The following is a 22,480-nucleotide window of genomic DNA, read 5'->3' as shown; positions in this document are numbered from 1 at the left end:
ACAGGGGACTAAGAGACACCAGAACGTACGTGTGTCTTCTGAGACTCTGGCTCAGAGAAATTCTTCACAGCAGTGTTAGTAATCTTTTCTAATTGAAAGTGAGCAAGCCATTTGCCCTTCTAGAAGTCAAGAAGTCTAGAAGTGAACTGTACCATACTAAAAACTGTGTCTTCCTTTGCACTGGGCTCATGAGACCCACAAATCCTCCCTTTTGTCATTCGCAGTGTACAGCTGATACTGATGTTCTGAATTGAGTGTAAGGGAAGGCAATGAAGGTGGTTAGAGTTGGAGCATGAACTGTACAATGAGTGACTAAGAGAACTATTAAAATGAGAAACCTCAGAAGAGATCTCATTGCTGTGTACAACTCTGTAATGGACGGGTATGCCGAGACAGCAGGAAAGGCAACAGATACAGTGGAACAAGAGAAGTACTAAATAGATAAAAGGAATTTTTTCTCCTATTTATTTTTTTTGTGATGCACATATTGCTCACAGAGGTTGCCAAATTTCCATGTTTGAAGATGTTCCAACCTCAACAAATCCCTGAGAAACTTGACTCAGTTGGACTTGGTTCAAGAAAGGTGGTTAGACCAGATAACCTCTAGGGATTCTTATCAACCTATGTTTTTCACTGATTGTGTAAATAAGAAATGCAACCAACATTACCAACAGCCTTCTCTTAATACAGCATAACAGTTTAATACCAAAGCAGTTTCAAAGCATTTTACTACTTACTAGACATCTTTTTGCAAAGTAGTTTTTTTTGCCCTGCATTTACAATTACAAAACACGATGACTAGTGAAAGACCTGTGTTAACCAGCATAAACTACACAAATACAAGAGGTCATCCATGATGAGGTTTTTGTAGCCTAGCAAAGGCCACGACCTGAAATGAAAGTGTGATGTGCTTTTTGGAGAATGCATGGCTCAGTGATAGTGCTCTGTTACCAGTAAGAGCATTGAATTGCCTTACATGGAGAGGTGTGCTGAAATGAGAACTCTTGGAGGTGTTGCTTATCAACAGAAATACTTAGGCTGATCTCTAAAATTAAATTACAAAAGGATATCAAAATGGGATTTATTTATAGTTTGACTACTACTTCTGTAAAGTACTTTCTTTTCTAGACTAAAATAATTAAAAACTGATATATTGTGCCATTCAGGAAAAAAATGCCTGATACATAGATCTTAGTCTACAATACATAAATTAGAAGCAAGCTATCGGTAAAGCTAGATTTTCAAGTATTTCCAGACAGACTGTATACAATATAAATGAGGATTGTAAAGAAAAAAGAAGTAAAAAAATGAACATACAAAAAAAAAAAAACACCCAGCTAATTTTGATCCTACACTAGAAAGCTACACGAGCAGCAGCCAACCTATTTTCTCCTCCCAAAATTAAAATACAATGTAAATGATGAGGTGGTAGCTCACATCAAGATAATCATGATACAGGTTTCAGTATCCTCTAGGGTACAACTAAAAGCCACTGGCTCTCAAATTCTTCTTGTTCTTGTGTAATTTTAAAGCATACTAAAAAGGTAACAAATAAAACATATGGATTTGTTTAAACAATAGTAGTGCAAGCACCATGCAGAAACAAGAAGGCTGTCTGCACCAGGAATATCTTTTGGAAGAGCCACTGAGAGGCATGCACTGCATATACAAAGGATGCTATTTCTATTTAATCTCCAAAGATGTGTAAGAGGCAGTTTTTAACTGCTCTATTCCAAAACCTTTTGGACATGTCTTTCTAAAATAACTGAAAAACGTTACCACATTTAGAATATTGAATACCACATTTTCCCTTTTGGAAACATTCACAGCAATGCATAAAAGAATATTTACTTCATATGCCATAATCAGTTGGTAAGGAAAACTTCTAAATATGAAAAAATGAAAAAGTCTTCATGATTGTATAGGCTCTTTCTAATTTCTTAAGCTGCATAATAAAGGTGGGGGGAAACAGTCCTATAAAAATGACAGCATGCATCTTTAGTTTTTTTTTGTTTATCTGTGACACAAAGTTTCAGGCACTTATCTAGGCAGATTGTTCTGCAACTAGCCATTTTTTCTTCCTTCTACACATTGCAGTCCCTCCACTTGGAATTCAACAGCAATGCCAGGATTCTAAATGTGCCAATTGTTATATCTCAGCAAGTGCATTAAAATGAGAGACACTGAGAAAAGAGAATTTCATTGACTTGCACAAAAGAGTCTTCAAGTGCTACAGCTGTTTCCATTGAGATACTGCATCTGACAGAATTGGTTGGATTTGAACTCATGTAACATTATTAATACTGAAAACATTATTGATACTGAAAACAATCTTCTGTATGCTTAGCTACTGAAATGGGTTGATTAAGAGACACAAATCCTAACTACAGTTGTCCTAACCATTAGAGGAAGAGGAGTAAGAAATGTTATAAAGTCCATTACTAATTTTATTATGCACACCTTATTATCAGAAATCACTTTACCTATTTGTAGAAAATTAACTGGTGCAAGTACTTTGCTTGGGAGAAGTATCACAGAAGGCTGCCCTGGTTAACTTTTTTTCTTTTTCAATTTTCTTTAATATGGAAGAATAATGTTAATAGATCAGTAAAATGACTGTTCCTTGGTCATGACACCAAGGAGACACTTTTCTAATTTGCCCAGTAAAGTACAAAATAGCACCCATACTCCAAAATTAAATGACCATTTACATATTTCAATTGTATATTCAGAGTGAGTCAGCAACCAAAAGAATTATATATGGTATATCAATACTTCAGGACAGCTAATTCTCTCATAAGCAGTGCTTCTTACAGGAACATCTCAATGCTGCCAATAAAAGAAGCATTCCTTCTAGCAGAAAGCATTTCATTAAATGTTAATTGTCCAGATTCCACAAGGATTTTAAAAGACTTCCACCTTCCCATTTTGCAATTAGAACTCTTCAGCCAAATGCAAGCCTATAACAAGGTACCTTAATCACTTTTTTTCTCTCCATATGAAAGTAGAATAATCACAAAGGTACACAAGCATAGCAGCAGGCTTCTCCTTCAGACATCTCCATGACATTTATTTACAAGAATCATTAGAAATTCAAAATAGAATGTGACAGTGATCTTTTTTTCTATTTGCAGAAAAAGATCTCTTCCTCTGCACTTTATGTGGGATGCAGGTTAAGGGAGATTTCTCAGGAAACTGTAGCAGCAAATCCCACACAGTCTGAAAGAAATCATTAAGATAAAAACATGATAGCACGTGTGGGTGGAGTGACAGTGTTATACTACGATTGAGCTTCAGCAGGAAAAATAAATAAATAAAAGTATGAACTTGGCCTTCATATTAAGAAGTCAATATAGCAGCTCTTTTATGCTCATTTAAACAAGCCACTCAACTATATATTTATAACTGTAGTAAAAAGAAGTAGTTTCAATAATCAATAGTATTGTTAAGTAACAAAGCAGCAATTTCTTAGTTCGAATGTAAAATGAACTATGAAAACCCATCTTTGGCAATGAGGCAAAGTTCAAGAATGGAAGAGGTAGCTTTTCCAAAGATACTACCAGTAAGTACAGTTACCACCTTTACCATTTAGACGTTTTGCCTTTGCAAAAATAATTCACTTTGATTAAAAAAAATCCAAACGTAAAAAGCTGTACATATATGTTAAAGCCATCCTTGTTGGAAGAGGCTGAAAAAACAAATGTGTGGACTGCTCTAGATGAACAGCAGATGTATGAATCTATCTCTGTTTGTCCTGGACGGAACTGACACTGAAGTAAAGGAAGTTTCAGCCCAGTGCAGAATATTTGATACACAATCTTTTTTTTTGTTTGTTTGTTTTTGGCAATACAGTACTTAGCTGATATCAGATACATAAGTTAATGTAAAGGTACTCTAAGTGCAATTACAGTAGGCCACATTAACATTACACTAATACAGTACAAAACTAAGATGCCACCAGTTTACAAAAGGGAGACTGCTCCCAGAACTAGAAATTCTATGTATATTTCTTGAAAATGTTCAGAATTAAGAATATTTTACCAATCCTACAAATAAATAAATAAATAATCATTTGTAGCCCTTACTTTAAAAGAAAAAAAAAAAAAGTATGTGTCAAAAAACAAGAATGCACATTATGCCCTAGAGCTGCTTCTACACCAACAGTTGGAATGCTTACCTGCAATATGTGCAAATCAGATATAAGTTCCTGTTGTGCTCACTTTAGATCAGAGTACCAAACGCTGAAGGCCTTCACTGCAGACAGACCATGTACTTAATATTTTTGTATTGCTAGTCTAAAAGTTTTGAAGGTCTTGAAGAAGTCCTCTCCTAGTGGGTGACACATTGGCCCATGAGCCAGCAGTGTGCCCGGGTAGCCAAGAAGGCCAATGGTATCCTGAGGTGCATGCATTAAAAGGAGTATGGCCAGCAGGTCAAAGGAGGTGATCCTCCCCCTCTACTCTGCCCTGGTCAGGCCTCACCTGGAGTACTGTATCCAGTTCTGGGCTCCCCAGTACACAAAAGACAGGGATCTCCTGGAAAGAGTCCAGCGGAGGGCCATGAAGATGATAAAGTGCTTGGAGCATCTCTCTTATGAGGAAAGGCTGAGCGACCTGGGTCTGTTCAGCCTTGAGAAAAGAAGAGTAAGATGTGATCTTATTAATAATCTTATCTTATGAATATCTTAAGTGTGGGAGTCAAAGAGACACTGCCAACATCTTTTCAGTGGTCTGTGGGGACAGGACAAGGGGACATGGCCATAGACATGAGCATAGGAAGTTCTGGAGCACTGGAACAGGCTGCCCACGGAGGTTGTGGATTCTCCTTCTCTGGAGACATTCAAGACCTTCCTGGACACCTACTTCTGTAGCCTGCTATAGGGGGCCTGCTTTGCATGGGGGTTGGACTCAATGATCTATGGAGGTCCCTTCCAGCCCCTACAATTCTGTGATTCTGTCAAATATTCCTTTAAAAAAAAATTGTCATAAAATAAAACAAATGTAACATGAACATAAAAGCTACTGACTGAGGAGGATCTGGGTTCTAACTTACCTAACATGAATATAATTTTTTTTTGTTTGTATGCCCTGAAATGAGCTATTTCATATTTCAAACACAACAGTGTATTCTTATTTCAACCAGGAAAAAACATGTTGGGCCTAAGAAAGCTCTTAGTAGGAGAAAGAGGAGGAAGAATTTGTCACACCTGTAAGCTGCCCTGGAAAAATATGCAATTGAAAAGAAAAAAATTTACTTAAATATGTCAGTTTTGCAAGAAAATTCCCAACTATTTGTGTTTGTGTTTGCCCATATGCAGAACCAAAAGCAGTAGCTTTTCACATGAACAGAAAAGAATATTAGTGTGTCTGCTTCTAAGTTTAGAGTCTGCTACATGTAGGTTTATGTTGTCAAACACTCCTTTTACTAAACAGGATTACCTGGAAGAAACAAGCTACTCTCCCCTCCTATACTCCCACAACATCCCAACAGCTCATAGGATTCAAATTTGTGGAGTAAGATGAGAAATAAAAAAGAAAATTCTTTCTGTATGCTGGGTATATTTCATTCTGAACAGAGTCAAAATGAAACTAGTTTTCCATTTCAGTAAAACATAAATCAGTAATAAACTACTGATGTAGTCTTTTTTCTCATTAGGGAAATTAGGCTCACCTTTCAATGCAGCAATGAGTATTTTCTACCACTCCACTTGCTTATGTTTATCACCAGCTTGCTGTGAATTATTTTTTCTGAATTGTGCATTGGTTCAGCTTTGTCAGGTATCATGCAAATTTTAATTACATATCTAAATTTAATATTAAAATACAATTCAACAGCATCTATACTTATTTGAAAGCTTTAACATGGAATTCTTACAGTGACACTTAGAAATCAGCTTTTACACATGCAAATGTTACCATCCTTCTAGCTGTTCATATTTATTTGTTCAATTCATTGTACCAAACCTGCACATTTGTCTTGTGAGTTTGTATTTACATCTAAGAATTTTGAACACCACATCCCCAGCATGGTAAACACATGTAAAAGACATACTTACAAGTCAAAGACTAAGTAATGGAATCCCTCTTCTGATATGCTGTCATGAAGCCGCACTATTGAAGGGGAAAAAAGATAAAAACCAGTCATCTTTTCCATGTCTTTCATGTCTGACTTCGATTTTTGGAGACTGCTGGTATTCTACATCTATGTATATGTTCTCATCTGTTTATTTTGTGGTGCATTTTTTGCTCATTTGTTTTTATTTAAATTCTTTATCCTAAGAATCATCTTTCTCACAAGATGAGTTAAGCAATGATGTTGTAAGACCGTATATGCAGCTACTTTTAAAGGTGCTCTGCTTTTGTCATGCTACCACAGAACGCTGCAGTCATTTCCAATCAATTCCTACATGTATAGATACATAAGACACAAACCACACACAGCGTACTTTACCTTTGCCCTTCATGCTGAATGATGGCTAAACAAATACTAAAAAGCACAGTCAGACTTCATCTAAATCTATTGCAGTGATATTTTTCTACTCTTCTTCCTAAGCAGGACCTCCAATCAGTCTTTCAAATAGCATATGCAGGAGTACCCAGTCACTGGACTTTTATCTTAAAATAGTATTCTTAATCTCATACAGCTGTTTTCCCAACAGCATTACATCCCAGACATTGCTAACAAAACAAAATGAAACAAATACCAATAAAAAAAGCGCCTCAATTAGCTATCTGTTTCAGCACAATCACAAAATTAAAGGGCTATATTAACAAATTCTGTCATCAGACAATAGGTGTTGATTTTGAAAGAGAAAGCATCATCTTTGCTGAAAGTGTTGGACTATTAAAAAATGGAAATCAGAAGTACACATTCAGTTCATAGCTCACAATTCTTTAGCTAATCATTGAAAAGGAACTTAAAATCACTGCCAGTAGTGTCTAGTTTGCTTTTTTTTTTTTTTTTTTTTCTTTTTGGTCTAACATTTATCTTAATCTAAATTTAAATTATATGCCTTAAATTTTAGTCCAGATAAAATAGTCAGTTCAAATATTTGTCTGTGTAAACTAACCAGACTAATTAATTATACCTTAATGCAGTCATCTGCAACTGCTCAGAAATACAGTGCACCCTCCCTTTAAAAATCAGTTTTCTGTTCCCTGGAAACATATTCTTCTTTGTTAGGAACATAACACGCTTGAAGGTGAAAAAAAAATAATAATGAAGCAACCTAGTGTGAATGTTATTTACACTCCCTTAAAAAAACACACAAATACCAAATCCACCTGCTCATCCCTTCCTTAGCCAGTAAGGCCAACTAGGTAACAACTATATGCATGCCATATCTTTGAGAATAGTCTCCAAGAAAAACGTTCCCTATTGAGACTCCTTAAGTAAAATAACGACACACTCATGAAAAAAAGAAAAAAAAAAAAAAGGCAGAAGAATACATAAAATACTGATTCCACACACAGTGTAAATCAGCAGTGTATTTTCTCAGTGAGATGTCTGTGCACCAGTGCATGGGAGACAAAAAAAAAAAAAAAGAAAAGAAAACAAATCAGTGTAGAAAGAGATTTTTATAATAGCAAACTTATTCGTACAGGCTTACTCATATCCATTGAAAACATGGTATTAAATATTGACCTTAGTTTTAAGAAGTTATACATTCATTTATGAAAGCAGACAAACAAAATATATATAAAACCTTCAAACTCTAAAACTAGATGTATGTGAAGATGCTCAGAGAAAAAAAAAAATATGAGGAAAGAATTCACTCGCAATTCATCTGAAATGAACTGAGGTGAAGGGTATGCCAGCTGGAAACCTGGAAATGGGGATATGGATGTGAAACAAAGAGGAAGCTAAAGCCAATGCAATTACAAATTGAATCAATCTGAGAAGAAAGCAAGCTCTGATTGAAAGTCTGGCTGACTTCTGTAAGGAAGATGCATTTTCCTGCTACTAAGTAAGTAAATAAATAACCAGCTGCATCAAACTTTACTGACTCCATCGCTATCTGTCTCTAAACTGACACTTCTAAATGGTTTCTAAAAGGGAATGTGCTATATTCCCACTCATATTTCTATCATGTATGTATCTATTTCCCTCTGATCTTCTTAACGGTCATCCACTTCAACCACGTGAATGGTTTAGAGCTGTGCAGAGATAAATCTACTTGCAAATTGATGCCTGTCAATGAATGCCCAATTTCCACAGTGGCAGCCAACAGTATAGTTGAAAGACTAAAATGAAGAGACTACACAATCTCCTGGCTGCTGGTCCTTGGCCAGAACTACAGACAGCAAGGATAGTCATGAAGAGTAAAGGAATGAGTGCTTGGGGATATGACAGCTCAGTAAGCCAACTGCCTCTTGTTGTATCGTTTTGAAGAGTGATTTCCTGAAAAACTTAAGAGTGGACTTGCCAGAAGCAGAAAGACGTGATGTCCAGGAAACACTCATTACAGTGCTAGTCATAGCTTACACACTCACAGCATTCCAGTAAGATTAAAATTGTGCATGATTGTTGTAAACCGTCGACAATCTGCCCATGTACTTACACTTTTATTTTTCTCTATGAATGCACTACAAGTCAGTTGTCAAACCTTCGTTTTCAATTAAAAAAACTAAGTAGAACTATGAATTAACGTGCGGTTTCTTTTAGTTGCTTTAAAGAAAATTGCAATTTCCAAAGCTAATTGTCCCTCATTATAAAGAAGCTCTGTCAGTACCTCAGTCCAAAGCATCATTGCTTACAGAACCAAATAAAAAAATCAAGATACCCTAAAATCACTTTGTGTTCAAAACTGAGCTAATTAAGAAAGTACAGCAAAATTATTTTTAGATTTCCCTATAAGGTAGCTTCATATGTTATTTGGTTTTCATACAATGTATGACATTTAAAACAAAGTGAAATAAACATGATCTTTTTACTTAATAATACTTGGCCCAGGGAAACATCTTGTGTTTACACAACACTGACAAAACGACTAATTTTTGGCTGACTTGCTCCCCTCAGCTCGTGATGATTCACAAAAGCCAAGTAGGTCTGAATCAGAATCTGGTTCTGTATTCTAGATTTGTCTCAGTTTTTACAACGTAGCGAGCCTCAAGCATGAAAGGCTAAGGTAGTGCATTGCTACTGCAGTAAAACATGCCATATTTATAGACATTAGAGGGACACGCAGATTAGAATATCAGATCACTCAGTGTAAATGTCAACTTGTATGAAATATAATTGATTGAAAAACTGGAGCGTGCCAAAAGTGTAAGTACGACTAATCAAATAACAGTGCAGTAGCAGCAAGAAATAGAAATCTTCCAGTTCTTTGTACCAGTGCATTTCCAAATAACTCTAGGGAATATCACTCATCACATGCTATTTATTTGTGTCATTTTTTTAACCTTTATTTTCAATTGAGTTCTTCAAGTTCAAATTTCAACATCCCCAAATGTCTGCTTTTTAAAGCAAACCAAATGTGGGATGAGAACCAAGTACTTGCCTAGAACAGTAACCTGAAACTTCTAATTCAGAATCGAAACCACAAAAAACATTTGGCTTTTGAGTGGAGTACTTCAAACAGCAGTGTCAAAAATACTACTGATGAATAAGTGCTCAGAAATTAGCGATGGGAGTTGGTACAGTCTCTTGATTATGTCACAGCAATGCAATACCAACCTAAAACAGTGAACTTAGTAAAATCATCTAAAAAAATCCAGCTAGCACACTTTGTATCTATTTAAAATTAATACATAGAAAATTATATCTTTTGATAGCAACTGAAATGGCTAAGAACTTCAACCATAGTTTTTCAGTGAACACTTTTTGTGTCATTATAGCAACCCTCTCCTTGTTGCTTGCTGAAAGCCCTCTATTCAGACACACAGAAGCCTTCATATTTGATTTCCCACACCACGTACAGCTATTCAGAAATACCAAATACTTCTCTCTAGGCAAGATATTTGCTACCAACTGCTTTTTCAAAGAGATCTGAAACATTTAAATCAACCTGAATGTTTCAATTCTCTAAAGACATTACAAAAAGCATTGCTTCCTAAAATTTAAAAAAGAAATGTACTTCTAAGATACTACTTTGGTATCAAAACAGCCTTGAGCTTGCAGCTGCAGAATAGTCAGCAGCCTATATATTCATATACACACAATTTTCATATTTCACTCCTTCCACTGCTACAGCATGGAATTTCAGATAATCAGCTGAAGCAGACTGTATTCTTTAATTATCACTGCATTCTTAAGAGAATTAATTTATAACATGCCTATATGAAAAAGCTTCCTGGGAAAAAAACAAAGGCAACATGGACTTACATTCATGAAAGCACAGTTTAAAAACTGTGACCTTGAAGTCAACAGTACAAGTTTTATCTTGGATAGAAGCATCTGTCATACTTTTGCTACTAGGTAGACCAGTGTGGCATTGTGGGAATGGGTTTCTAGAACTTTCCCTCCTGCTTGAAACAGGAGGTGCACTCTCTTCATCATGCACTTGTGTAAATGGCCTTTTCTTCGTTCAGTGTCATGTCAGACCTGTAGTTCCCCTCTGACTAGAAAAGGATTGGGTTTTGAGATTATGAACTATGCATTTTCTCAGGCTGGCGAGGCTATTTTATTACTCATCAAGCTGTAGCCTGACATGTCCACAGAGATTTCTTCTTCAAAGATCTTTTTTTTTTTCTTTCCTCCCATCTGACTCATAGGAGTGAGACAGGACAAAACCTCTGAATCAGGATCACATGCCTGTGATTGTCTCTGAAAAGCAAAACAAGTTGAGGCTGCCAGAAAAGATCAAAAACTGTCTTTTGGCAAGTGCCTTTGTTGAATTCTTCAGTCAGTTCAAATACAGTTTTTTGTCAGTAAATCTGCTGAATGGAAATTGCAAATAAGAATGGGCAACCAAGAAAAATCCATGGTGCAGATAAGCGAGCCTGACAATCTGGAGTAGAGGGTGCACAACTGCACAGAGGCAAATGCAACGCGGCCCAGATCTTGGCACTGCACTCTGCCTGCAGGCAGCCCCCAAGTCAGCTTTGCACTGGAGAAGACAAGAGATGTGGTGGTGACAATCTGAAAAGTTATTCACAAAGTCTGAGAAGTGATTCACTACAGAAAGCATTTGTATATCTATTTCTAACACATACAGTTCTTTGCACACACGTTAGCAAGCAGGATTCAAGCACGACAAAGCAAGAGGCAACAATTATGAAGATTATTCATCACATCTAAGGACTCAATTATGAAGATTATTCATCACATCTAAGAACTCCCATCTGTAACCCACACTGCAATTCCTCCAGAGTCACTAAAAGCAATCAACAGCAGAAAACGTTTCCATTTATCTTTTTTGAAATGATTACAGCTACATCATCTAATCATTATCAACTAGAGTTGGATAATCCCTGAGTGCTTCATGAGTACTATCATGAACAGCCATATTATATGGCTGAAAGAACACAGGATTTTTTTTTCTCTTCCTCCCACTTCTGACAACTAAGTTTTTGCTCTTCAGCAACTTGAAATACCTGAGAGGAACTGAGGAAGCACACAGCTCTATTGGAGAAATACTATAAACAAATAAAAGATTGGGATTATTTCCCTCTGGCTTCTTCACTTATTTTAATCTGAAACAGTTTTTAAATGCCATTCTGTGATTATCATTTTATTAATTTAACGGAGAGCTTATTTTGGCTTTATTAGTTATGTATTTATCCATTAGTTTGGATAAGGTCCAATCAGATTGAAAATTAAAAATCTGATTTATAGAACTCGTGCTCAACCATAATATTTTGTGTCTGTTACACAGAGTACTCCATAGTATAATAACCAAAAATCAATCTATTCGTCTCATTTAGCTCACATCACTGAGAGAAAATATTTGACAAACCTCCATGAAACAGAAGTTACAGCTCATGAACAGCACAGCACCTGCATGACTGTACAGGGAATTGTCAACCTGCCACTTCTTAAAGACTTCTGCAATGCAAACTCACTTGTTTATTAACAGAGCATGGAAAGAGGCAGTGTAGTTAATAGTAATATAGTTAAAGACAATTACTTTCCCTTTGCTGCTAAACGATGAAGATCCACAGACTCTAAGAAGCATCAAACCCATAACTCTGTTGAACTACTGCACTGTCTGAAAGTTATGGGGTTCATTTGTCAGTAATACAAGTTTCAGATGGGTTTGAGAGGCACAAAAAGATTGTCGTATATACTGACACCCACAGTTTCCTCAAGCTCCTGTCTTCCTGCAAGAAGAGTAAAACAAAGGACAGATATGCTTTCCTGACATGTTTCCAAAAATGCATTAAAAATCTTTATGCAAATCTTATGCAGTCATTATCATCAGAAAAAAAACAACCGCTTTTTAAAATGAACTATTTAATGAAATGAATTTAATGGAATGACTTTATTTAACTTTTTTCTGAGAACTGGTACTGTCTGCTACTGCATATGGGATAAGCTCCTGCGCTTGGAAATAGAGGTAAAACAAAAAAACTATACCTCATTCATGAAAGGTGTACCCAGACATATTTATTGCTAATATCTGAACCACTAAGTTTTCTATTCCAAAACACTTGTCTATTAGTATTTTCTGCTTTCTCATATCTGACAAAATAAGCTTCTCACTCAGCAAAACTGCTTTGCTGAGAAGTGAAAGATCTGTACTTGCTGACTACTGTTAGGGCTCAGATCTTCCTGGAAAGTCACCCTTGTCACCTCTTCTATTCCATCAAATAAACTCAGGGGGACAAGGGAACGAAAATAAAGTGATGGCTAGAACTTAATTAGAAACTCACACAGATGTCAGTGCACAAGTCTGCCAAGTCAGCAGTGCCAAGAACTGAGATCAAGATCTAGATTAATCCAATAGACTTCAGTTTAGATCCACAGTTCCCAAACTAAACGTGATGACCACAGAATTGCAGATGGGAGCAGATCTGCAGATACAAAAGCTTCTGAACTGCTGCTCAGGATTGTTACTGTGTACACTTATCAGACATGTTTTTGCAAAAAACAATAACAATCAAGCAACCTTCACTGCAGCCTCACACTCTTTACCTCAATGCCATAGATTTTTTTTTTTTTTTAAATCACTGTCACTACCTCCTCTCTTTTGATGCATTGTATGAATAATGTCTGGTGAGCAACCAAAACTCCTTAGATCACTGGCATGCAACACATGTCACAACTATAGCCTGCAGACATTAAATTCAATACAAAAAAATATGCCTAAGTGTATACTGCAGTCACTGCTATGGCTACAGCTCCTGTTTGTCCTGCCTACATGATCAGCTTTGATATTCCTGTGAAAATAACTAGTAATAAGTATCAGTCCAACCTAAGCAAGCTGGATAAATACTCAAGTACTCTGCACTAAACCTCTGCGACCACTGACAGACCAATGTCCAATACCCATATCAGGTGGCTAGCAGCTGAAAAATGACTCAGAAGAGTCTGTATGGAATGAAAGAGTTGGCAATGTGTGGAGCACACGTCCTCTGTCATCTACTAACGTACAGAATGATGGACGTCAAAGTCACAGACCACTTGGCTCTAGGCAGCACTCCTCTGCATGCAGCAGTGTCCTTTTTCCCTTGCTCACCTCTCAGAAGCTCGCAGAGTCAGAAATTTGGGCAGTACTGTTACAGCTGAGATTGTTCAGCTTCATCATGAAGAATACTATTCTTCTGAGACCATGAAAGCCGGGGGCCCTCTACAATAAATCCTTTCAGTTATAGTAAAAAGAACTTAGCAAAGATTAAGATAAGATAAGAGCCATTACGTAACAATCTGAAATATTTAAGGGCTTATCCGTTAAGAGTAGTATCATACGAAAGCTCAAGGGTAGATCATTTCTGAAAGACATTAAACAGCAATATGTGTGTATCTAAGAAATAACCCTCCCCCATGCTGTTAAATACACAAGTGGTACACTGTATTACTTACTATTATTAAATGGCTTTTTGCAAGTCAGCAGTGTGTTCTTTAAACAACTACACATTTTGTAACAGTGAATGTAAGTTAACAGCTTCTAAATTCATTCAAAAGATAAACCATTTTTTATTACAGTGCAAGTTCACTGATATTTAGGATCAGGAACTTGAAGGGAAAAAATTCAAACTGTTAATCTGAGTATGTACTGACATAATGATATGTAATGGAAAAATTAGGCAACAGTATTTGGAAAGACTGCATTTTTTCCCATGTACTGTAACGGTAAGTGTTAATCAGTATGAACAAAATTGCATGTATTTTACAAGTACTCATTTGCAACTAAAACCCTCACACCACAGACCTTAGACAATAAACTTCTGTATTCTGACTAAATGCCAGAAATATTTAGACTCACTGCCTTTGTTATAAACCCCTCAAGTCTAATGCATGCTTGCAAGTCAGTTTGTCAAACCTATAACTTTCAATTTTGCTATACAGAAGATAAAAAACCTATTTCCCAAAGCAGATAAAAGGTGAAATTTTGAAGTGCAATAAAATCAAGGTACCAGTGTCAAAGCAGATGGCCTTTGATTGCCAACTCTTTTGTCATGGTGAGAAACTCTTAACTCATTCCTGCAGGATCAAGGCTTACAGGTTAAACATGTCAACACACTGCAATGTACACGTTATGGGAAAAGTGAGAGAAAAGGGAAGAATGTTTTAGCGTAAGAAGAGGCTTACTGAGCCTCTTTTAGCTGCCTAAAAAAAATAAAGCAGCTTGTCAAGTCATAACAACTGATGTATAAGCACAGAAAGACCTTCAAGGTGCAGGTTCTATGCATGGTTTAGCATACCAACAAAAGAAACTTAAATCCAGAATCTGATTCAGCCCCAAAATCACGTGGTAAAAATTAAACATCTCAAATAAAAGTAACCAATAAGAAAACTGCAAAGAGCAGCCTGAAACTTGGAAGTCTCCAAGAAGAGCAGTTGCAATAACCCTGCCACTTCTTTCTTCAACCTACAGATTTCTGTTCCTTTTCAGTGTCTCCTAACATAAGAATGTGTGCCTTTATGTGTGTATGCATAGGTGGACAAACATAAAAGAGTACTGTGGAATCATATTTTTTATCCTTAAAGTTGACAGGAACAGCTAGAATCACACATCTTTAATTATTCATATCAAAATACAAAAACTGCATACAGCTGTTAAAAAAGAAGTGTACTAACATGTACAGAAGTATCTTTATGTTTTTATTTAACATAAAATCACTTCATTTATTAGAAATCCTATACTTCTGGTTGAGCTAATTCCTCTTTGCTGTTAAATCCCCAATTTTGTTAAGTTTAACAAGAATTTTATAACAAAACAAAAGGCCTTACAAATGTCATCAATGTGAGTCATATGAGGATAGCTGCCTGGATTAAAAGCAAGCCTGACATAAATTTTCGCTAAGAGTAAACTGATGCCTCAGCTGTCAGTGTTGATGCTTTAAGCATTAACATTTTTTAACCATTTTAACATTCATTTATACATCAAGAAGAGGAACTGTGACAATCTGCACAAATTTCATGGAATGTTAAATAATAATAGCAAAGGCCATAACATAGAGATGTTGCATTACTTAAAATTAACAAGTTCTGAAAACCACTCATCGTAGCTTAATGGAGGGAATGCAATTTGTTTAATTTTTCTAAAGTAAGGACCTAGTTCTCATGGTAGAGGAGGTCTGCCTAATAGACCAGTTATTCTGAAACTGCCAGAATGGTTGTGAAGCTCATCAGTTGCCAAGATTCCTTATGAAGAGCGATGAAGATCATTTCAGTAATTCAAGAAACTGTGCTGACATAAGAGATCAACTGAAAAACTGAATGAAATCTGCTCAGCGTACCACATGTAACATCCTAATTGGAGAAGCAAAAATAGTCGACTTCTGCTGGAAACAAAATTCTGTATCCTTTTGAGATATACTTTTGCCAAATGTAGCCAGCTTACAACTGGATGCATCACAAGATAATTAAACCTAAGTGTTACCTAATAATTAATTAACTATTAGATAATTAAACCTACGAGTTAAACAATTGTCTGGCTGCTACGTCCTTTCAAATATTAACTGCACTGCCCAACATTGAAAACAGATCGATACCAATGCTACATAATCTTATAAAATTGGATGTTGCAGTTGCAATGTTGTAATCATTGAGCAGACTACAGTTTTTTTTCTCCTTTAAAGCACATTAAACACACACATATAAACAATTTACATAACGATCACTGAGAGAACAATGTTTATTTTTTAAATGCTCCCCTATAATGACAGCTAGGCCCCAAGGCATTTAAAGGCGTCAACTTACGAAAACAAAGTCCCTTGCTTTCACTATTTTAAACAAAAAGAAAAGCAGAAAATTGTAATGCTGTGGCCTGAGTCAGGAAGTAACGCACCAAAGAAACGTCACCTGCTCCACCAGAACCTCTCCTAAGAAAGCAAAAGCACACACCAGGCAGTTTTAGACAATGTTTTCAAAGCAATTAGCACTGTATTTAAGGCACCTTTAGTAACACTTTCAGAAAACCTAGGCTAGGTTATTTCAGTCAGAAGCGACAATTACCGTAACTAAATTTTCTGAAACTTTTCATTTTTAGCTTTTCTCAACCTTAAAAGTTTATCAGAAATACATGAAAAATAAGATTGTATCCAGTTACTGTAATATTTTAAAAAATTAGAAAGCATGCAAACAAAACAGCAATTCTACATTTCTAAAAGAATCTCTTCTTCTTCAACAGTTTCTCCATAATTTGTACCCATTTCAAGATGCATCAAGTGAAACAGAAAAAGGATGACACCTGTATTCAAGCTATCTTAAAAAAGTATTTCATTTGAAGAATAGAACCATGCTAGCTTGTAGAATAAGGAAAGATAAAAGATAGTCCTGATATTTATGTCAGATACTGATTTTTTCTTTTTTCTTTTTACTTTTTTTTTTTTTTTTTAAATAACAGAGCAATAGTTCAGTTCTTGTATGCAACTTGATTTTGGTGACCAATCCTATATGACTATCTTAACAAAAAAATATTTGTAATTAATCTGAACTATTGATTTGACCAGAGCGAACACTGACAATTACGTATTTATATGTGGTCATTATTTTTTGTTCCACAATGCTTTAGAAGGATTTGCCAATTTTAAAACTTAAAACAAGTCATTCTAGAAGTTGGACATAACAAAAGAATGCAGCTATTCTTTATACAAACATCTTTCAGATTGTACTGCACAAACTTGTTAAAAGCCTGGAAACGCTGCAGGGCTGAAGAACATCCTCTACAGTCTGATGAAATATATTTAAATGCATTGTCTTATTGTTGGAAACTGCCTGCAAATGTACATGAACTGAATTAGCGATGCAAGAACAAGCATTACTCACCTCTCCCCCCCTGAAGACTAACTAAAAACTTGACATTCCAGCCCACTTCTTCCCCCAATGTAAACAGAATTTTTTATTTTACTATTAAAGAAAGAGAATAGAAAGAAAATAATTTTCAGCCTACAGAAATGAAAAATATCAACTACCGAATTTGAAATGCAAACATCCATTTTGTTTAGGAAGTATTTTCAGATTTTTGACAAATTAAGCTTTTTGCTATGTAAAGCAAATATATTATGGAGAAAAAAAAAAAAAAAAAGATTTGAAAAAATTTCTCAAGTCAAATTAGAAAAACATCCCAGTCATTTTTGGGGAATTTGACCGATAAACTTTGGTAAAGAAGAAATTAGTAAACAAATTATATTCAAAAGAAACTTAATAAATGACCATGTAACATCATAAAAAGCTGGTCTTTCATTATTTGATTGAATATGCATTTTATTTATGAAATTATTAAATTCCTTCCTAATTGTGGTAAAGTAGTTCATAGAAAGCATTACACTTCATTATATCAAAGCAGTTAATTACTTTAAGAACCTGAACATAATACAAATCAAATATACAAAGACGCACATGTAAATACTTGTAGAATTCTCTTCCACATAGACTACATTTCTTGAGAAATTTTGCATGCAAACTCATTTTTTCATGTTGTACTTTTACACTCCAGTGCTCCTAAGCGTGTGTTCTGGTGGATACCAATATTAACGCAGACCTTCGACAACAGCTAACAACCCTTATCACTCCCTGTTTATTCACACCATTACACAAAGTTGTAGTACTGTAGTCAGCCAAAGAAGACAATAACTCAGGTATTCACATTTTTTAAAACCCCCTGAAGAACATGTGTGCCCACTGCCTTTGTAGGGACAGACTCTCCTCTAATTTCTGTACATACAACCTTGCAAAGACCCTACAGCTAAATAAGCCAACGACTTAGTGTCTTTCAATAGCTTCTAATGCTAAGTGTTCATCATGCATACAAAGGTGCATTTTTATTTCACATTTGTGAACATAAAAACTCCTCTGAAAATCAGCTTTTGTAAGTAAGGAAGATTTATTATCCCTATGGAAAGAAATCCCCAATCCTTGTGGTCAAAGCATCCAGGCAGATTTATTATCCAGTTGTAACTAAAGTACCTCATTGGAAATAAGTCTCTAGTTAACAACAGGAACTTCTCATTGCATGCAATGCTTCCCAAAGAAGATCACACTTTTTGGATTACTCGCATTGTGTATAACTTCATTCTCCTAGTCATATTTCTTAATTAGCATGCATATGCTAATGTGCTCATGTGCTCATGTACGCATGTACTGACAAAAAGCCTTCATAGCCTTGCCCTTGGCTCCTCAGGAGACTGTTTCTGCTGCTGCTGGGGCTTAGTGTCTCTGCTCACTCAGACAAATGCCAGGCCTCCTCCAGCCTCTGCCTAGGCCTGTGGCATGGCCCTGTCCGCATGCAACATGACCTACAAGTCCACTAATCCACTGTGATGGGGAGCTAGAAAATGGGACAAAGGAAAGACAATTCCAGTTATACCTTGTTCTGAATTTTGTTGCTAAAGCACTACTGTATTAGTGGAAAGAGAACATGCATACTGGAATTTCTTCATTGAAGTTCCACTGCCATCCCTCTGCTGGTCCCAGTACTGGCCATGAAGCAGCCCTTTCCAGCAGCAGGGAAAGGTTGCAGCAGATGTTCTGGAATAAACCACTTCCAGGCAAAGGCCACATGCTTGATTGGTATTTACAGGGAAAGAAAGAAAAACCTCATGGGAACTGCAGCCTAACCTCTATATAAAACAGCTCCCTGCCTGATCTTTGAAATGAAAATATGCTGCGGTCTTTCTCCCCCTCAATCAAGACAAACATTTGAGAGGAAGAGGCAACAGACAGTTCACGCACCAATGTGAACAGGGAGGAGTTCTTTCCAACCCTTGGGAACAAATTATTTTTGAGATGTAGCAAGCATGTAGCAGCACAGTACTCTGGTTTAGCTCCAGGCTATTGTTGGGATCCGGGTAACAAAGAAGGTCTAGGCTCTGGCCTTAAATATACATTAATGCATGTTAGAGACCATGCACAAAATAGTTGAATGTAGTTACTTTTTTTGTTATATTAATTTTCCTTTAAACTGGGAAAGAAGCTTCTGGAATGAAAACTTTACTATTCCTTTTATTAGAAAATATAAATGGACTATAAAGAGCCAAAAGACACCTTGATGTTATTTTAAGTCCTGGTTTTTCCAGTACAAGGGAAGAAGCAGTGGGTGGACACTCCAGCCACTCGCTGCGAGCATCGTGCCCCACTGCCAGAGGCCACACATTGCAGCCAAAAGAGCAGTGCAGAGGTCAGGATTGCTAAGGTGCACAGAGCTGCATGCTCCTTTGGCACAACTCAAGAGCCACCACCAAATGCTGCATACAGGCTGAAAGATGAGTTGGCAGAAGAAGAATTAAGGGAGACTTTACTTAACATCAGTTACACTTCAGGGAGAATATAAATTAAATAGCCTCATCGCATTTAATTCCCAACCTTAGTACTAAAATAAAAGAATTTAATTTGTTTGCCGTGATTTTCTCTTTTGCCTTTCAAGCTTTAACTTATTCTCATGCAAGGCTGTCTCGTGGGGTTCTTGTCGTTCCACTCTTTGAGAAGACGACAACAGAATATACAACGAAACTTTATTTTAACTTATTTCTTACTGGAAACTGGAGACAGTACTGCTTATTAAGACCTCTGGATACAAAAGAAAAATGCTCTAGTTTACACTATTACATTGGCACAGAAACAAAGTTTATATGCTTTTAATTCATCTTAAAACATCAGCTAATTTAAACCAAAACAATTTCCTAGTTTACACAACAGTAGATGGCCACAAAAACTAACTACATCAGTTTAAAAATAGATCAGCATTTGCTCAAGTTGGAATAACTTCCATATGCAAATGGACATAAAATTTCACTTCCTACAGAATAAGTACCGTTGTTCTGATACAGAGAACCACGCTGGTGTTTAACCAAACGTAGCTCCTATTACCAGTCTCTAATGAAAGACTAAATATGTTTAATCATTAGCTTTGTGAGCAACAGAAGTCAGCATGATCTTGAAACATTCCACTTATGCAGGGAAGATAATACATTTTATAATTATCCTTTCTATAAGACAGGGAAGCTTAAGAGACATTAATGATGTTATAAAGGTAGTTACACCTTTTAGCAAAGTGGCTATAAACATCAGACACAAACAAATGCATCTGAGCTCAGTTTTTAAGATCAACCCATCTTTATGAAGTACAGTCACCAACAGTGCACACAGATTTATTTGATCACAGTAGGTATCACCTTTGGAAAGCATCTGGAATTTAATAACTGTCTACTTAGTTTGACATCAAGACAAATCATTTATCCTCTACTCCTCTAAGCATTTTTAACTGCAATATTAAACATCAGAATGTGGGATTAAAATGACTTCAATATTTTTCCAAATTAAAACCATAAGTAAAAAAGCTCAGATACCAAACCACTACACCACCTCTAAACTATTTCTAGCATATGTTGCATAATATTATTCTAATGTGCAACAGTTCTTGGAGATCGGAAAATGATGTATTCTGAATGCTTTCAGGCCATGGATCTGCTCCAGCAAAAACTCCAGCATGAGTTGAAGGGCAATAAAGTCATCTTCATGGAAGAGATTCACACTGCTACTAACATACATGCAAATTCATTTGCTTAGGAAGCTCTTGGCCTACAATTAGTGGAGAGCAGGAAAGCATTATTATACATGTCCCTCCATGTTCTTCCCCAGGCCTCTGCACATACTCCTGGGGACACCAGCTAGGCTGGCTTTCAGTATGTTTCAATACAGCCATTCCTACATGATTCGTAAGCAAAGGATCCAAAGCAAACACAAAACAATTCCACCTTTTCAGATTTTATAAACATGTAGTAAAATTTCTTGCAGTTCATGCTTACTCCACTAATCTTTCAGATCTGTGAATCACAATACTGTTTGAAAACTTCTGTACATACTGACTACACTTTTATTTTGCAGAAAATGAATCCTGTGTAAACTTTTCTAGAAAAAAAACTAAACCTTTTCATTAATAAAATATGAATAAAAATATTGTTTTGTAAATGACTTGTACCAGCCAAGATGAATAGCAAAAAAGAAACATTTTTTTTGCCCCATTAACATTTTACATTCTTTAGTTTGGGGATGAAGCTGGTGTTTTCCTGTGTTTATACTGTACCACTGTAAAGTTATCCTCTGTCATTTTATCTGATAGCTGTTTTTATATCTGTGCATGAAAAAAACAAAGCCAAAGCCGAATCATAAGATTCGGTCCCCAAATGTTCTATTTCATGTTGTTAGCTCTGAGGAAAAGACCGAAAACAACAGAACTGTAACAGGCACACAAATCACATCTCTGTCCCTGGTGACAACTTTCATGAACAACAGTCCCAAATATCCTATGATATGAGAGTAGTAAGGTAAACCCAAAGATGGACTCCTTGTGTTTTGTGTCATATAAAACACTGATATCCCTCAGACTTCAGATTCAATTTCTTATGCAAAAACTTTTTGGCAGCAAGAGGAAAGTTGAGAATACACTTCTTCATTCATCAGTTTCCTGAGGAATCTACAACTGTTGTGGAAAAGAACAATTACACAGGTTTTATTAGGATCTGATTAGAACCTGTGCAGCCAAGAAGAAAATATGACTCATGTAGCTTTTTTGAATATTAAAATAAAGTTGCACCACTGAGTTTTCCTTTATTGCCACAAACAGAGCTAAAACACCATATCTTGTACTGCGTTAATGCACAGAATGGCAGATTACAGGAGGTGAAACAACTTACCTCTCCCAAACAAGTGGCAAAGATAGAACATCCCACATGGGCCACAGCACAGAAAACAACAATTCTAGCTACCTCCAACTTGCTCAAGATGTTTCCAAAGATTATTGATGAAGCAAAAGGCTTTCTACTCCTACTTCCCCCTCTTCTCAGCAGGGCATAATTTAGCACACAACAATCACAGATAAATATTTTAATTTGTAGTTGCTATTGTCACAGCATGTTTCCTACGGTATACCTTT

At 36.1% G+C, this 22,480-nt stretch overlaps 1 protein-coding gene across 21 annotated transcripts in view; it reads right to left on the bottom strand.

Annotated features, from left to right (window-relative positions):
* Positions 1 to 22,480, bottom strand: part of CAMK2D (calcium/calmodulin dependent protein kinase II delta) — a 162,942-nt gene that overhangs the window by 62,527 nt on the left and 77,935 nt on the right. For all 21 annotated transcript variants that reach the window (XM_048943336.1, XM_048943332.1, XM_048943330.1 and 18 more), the window contains exon 4: positions 6,056 to 6,110. In XM_048943336.1, coding sequence (XP_048799293.1) covers positions 6,056 to 6,110 — 55 coding nt within the window. The remainder of the gene's footprint in view (positions 1 to 6,055; positions 6,111 to 22,480) is intronic.

The sequence above is a fragment of the Lagopus muta genome, chromosome 4, assembly GCF_023343835.1.
Source record: "Lagopus muta isolate bLagMut1 chromosome 4, bLagMut1 primary, whole genome shotgun sequence".
Lineage (NCBI taxonomy): Eukaryota > Metazoa > Chordata > Aves > Galliformes > Phasianidae > Lagopus > Lagopus muta.
The sequence above is the reverse complement of the archived record's forward strand: the minus strand, read 5'-3'. Positions and strand labels throughout refer to the sequence as shown.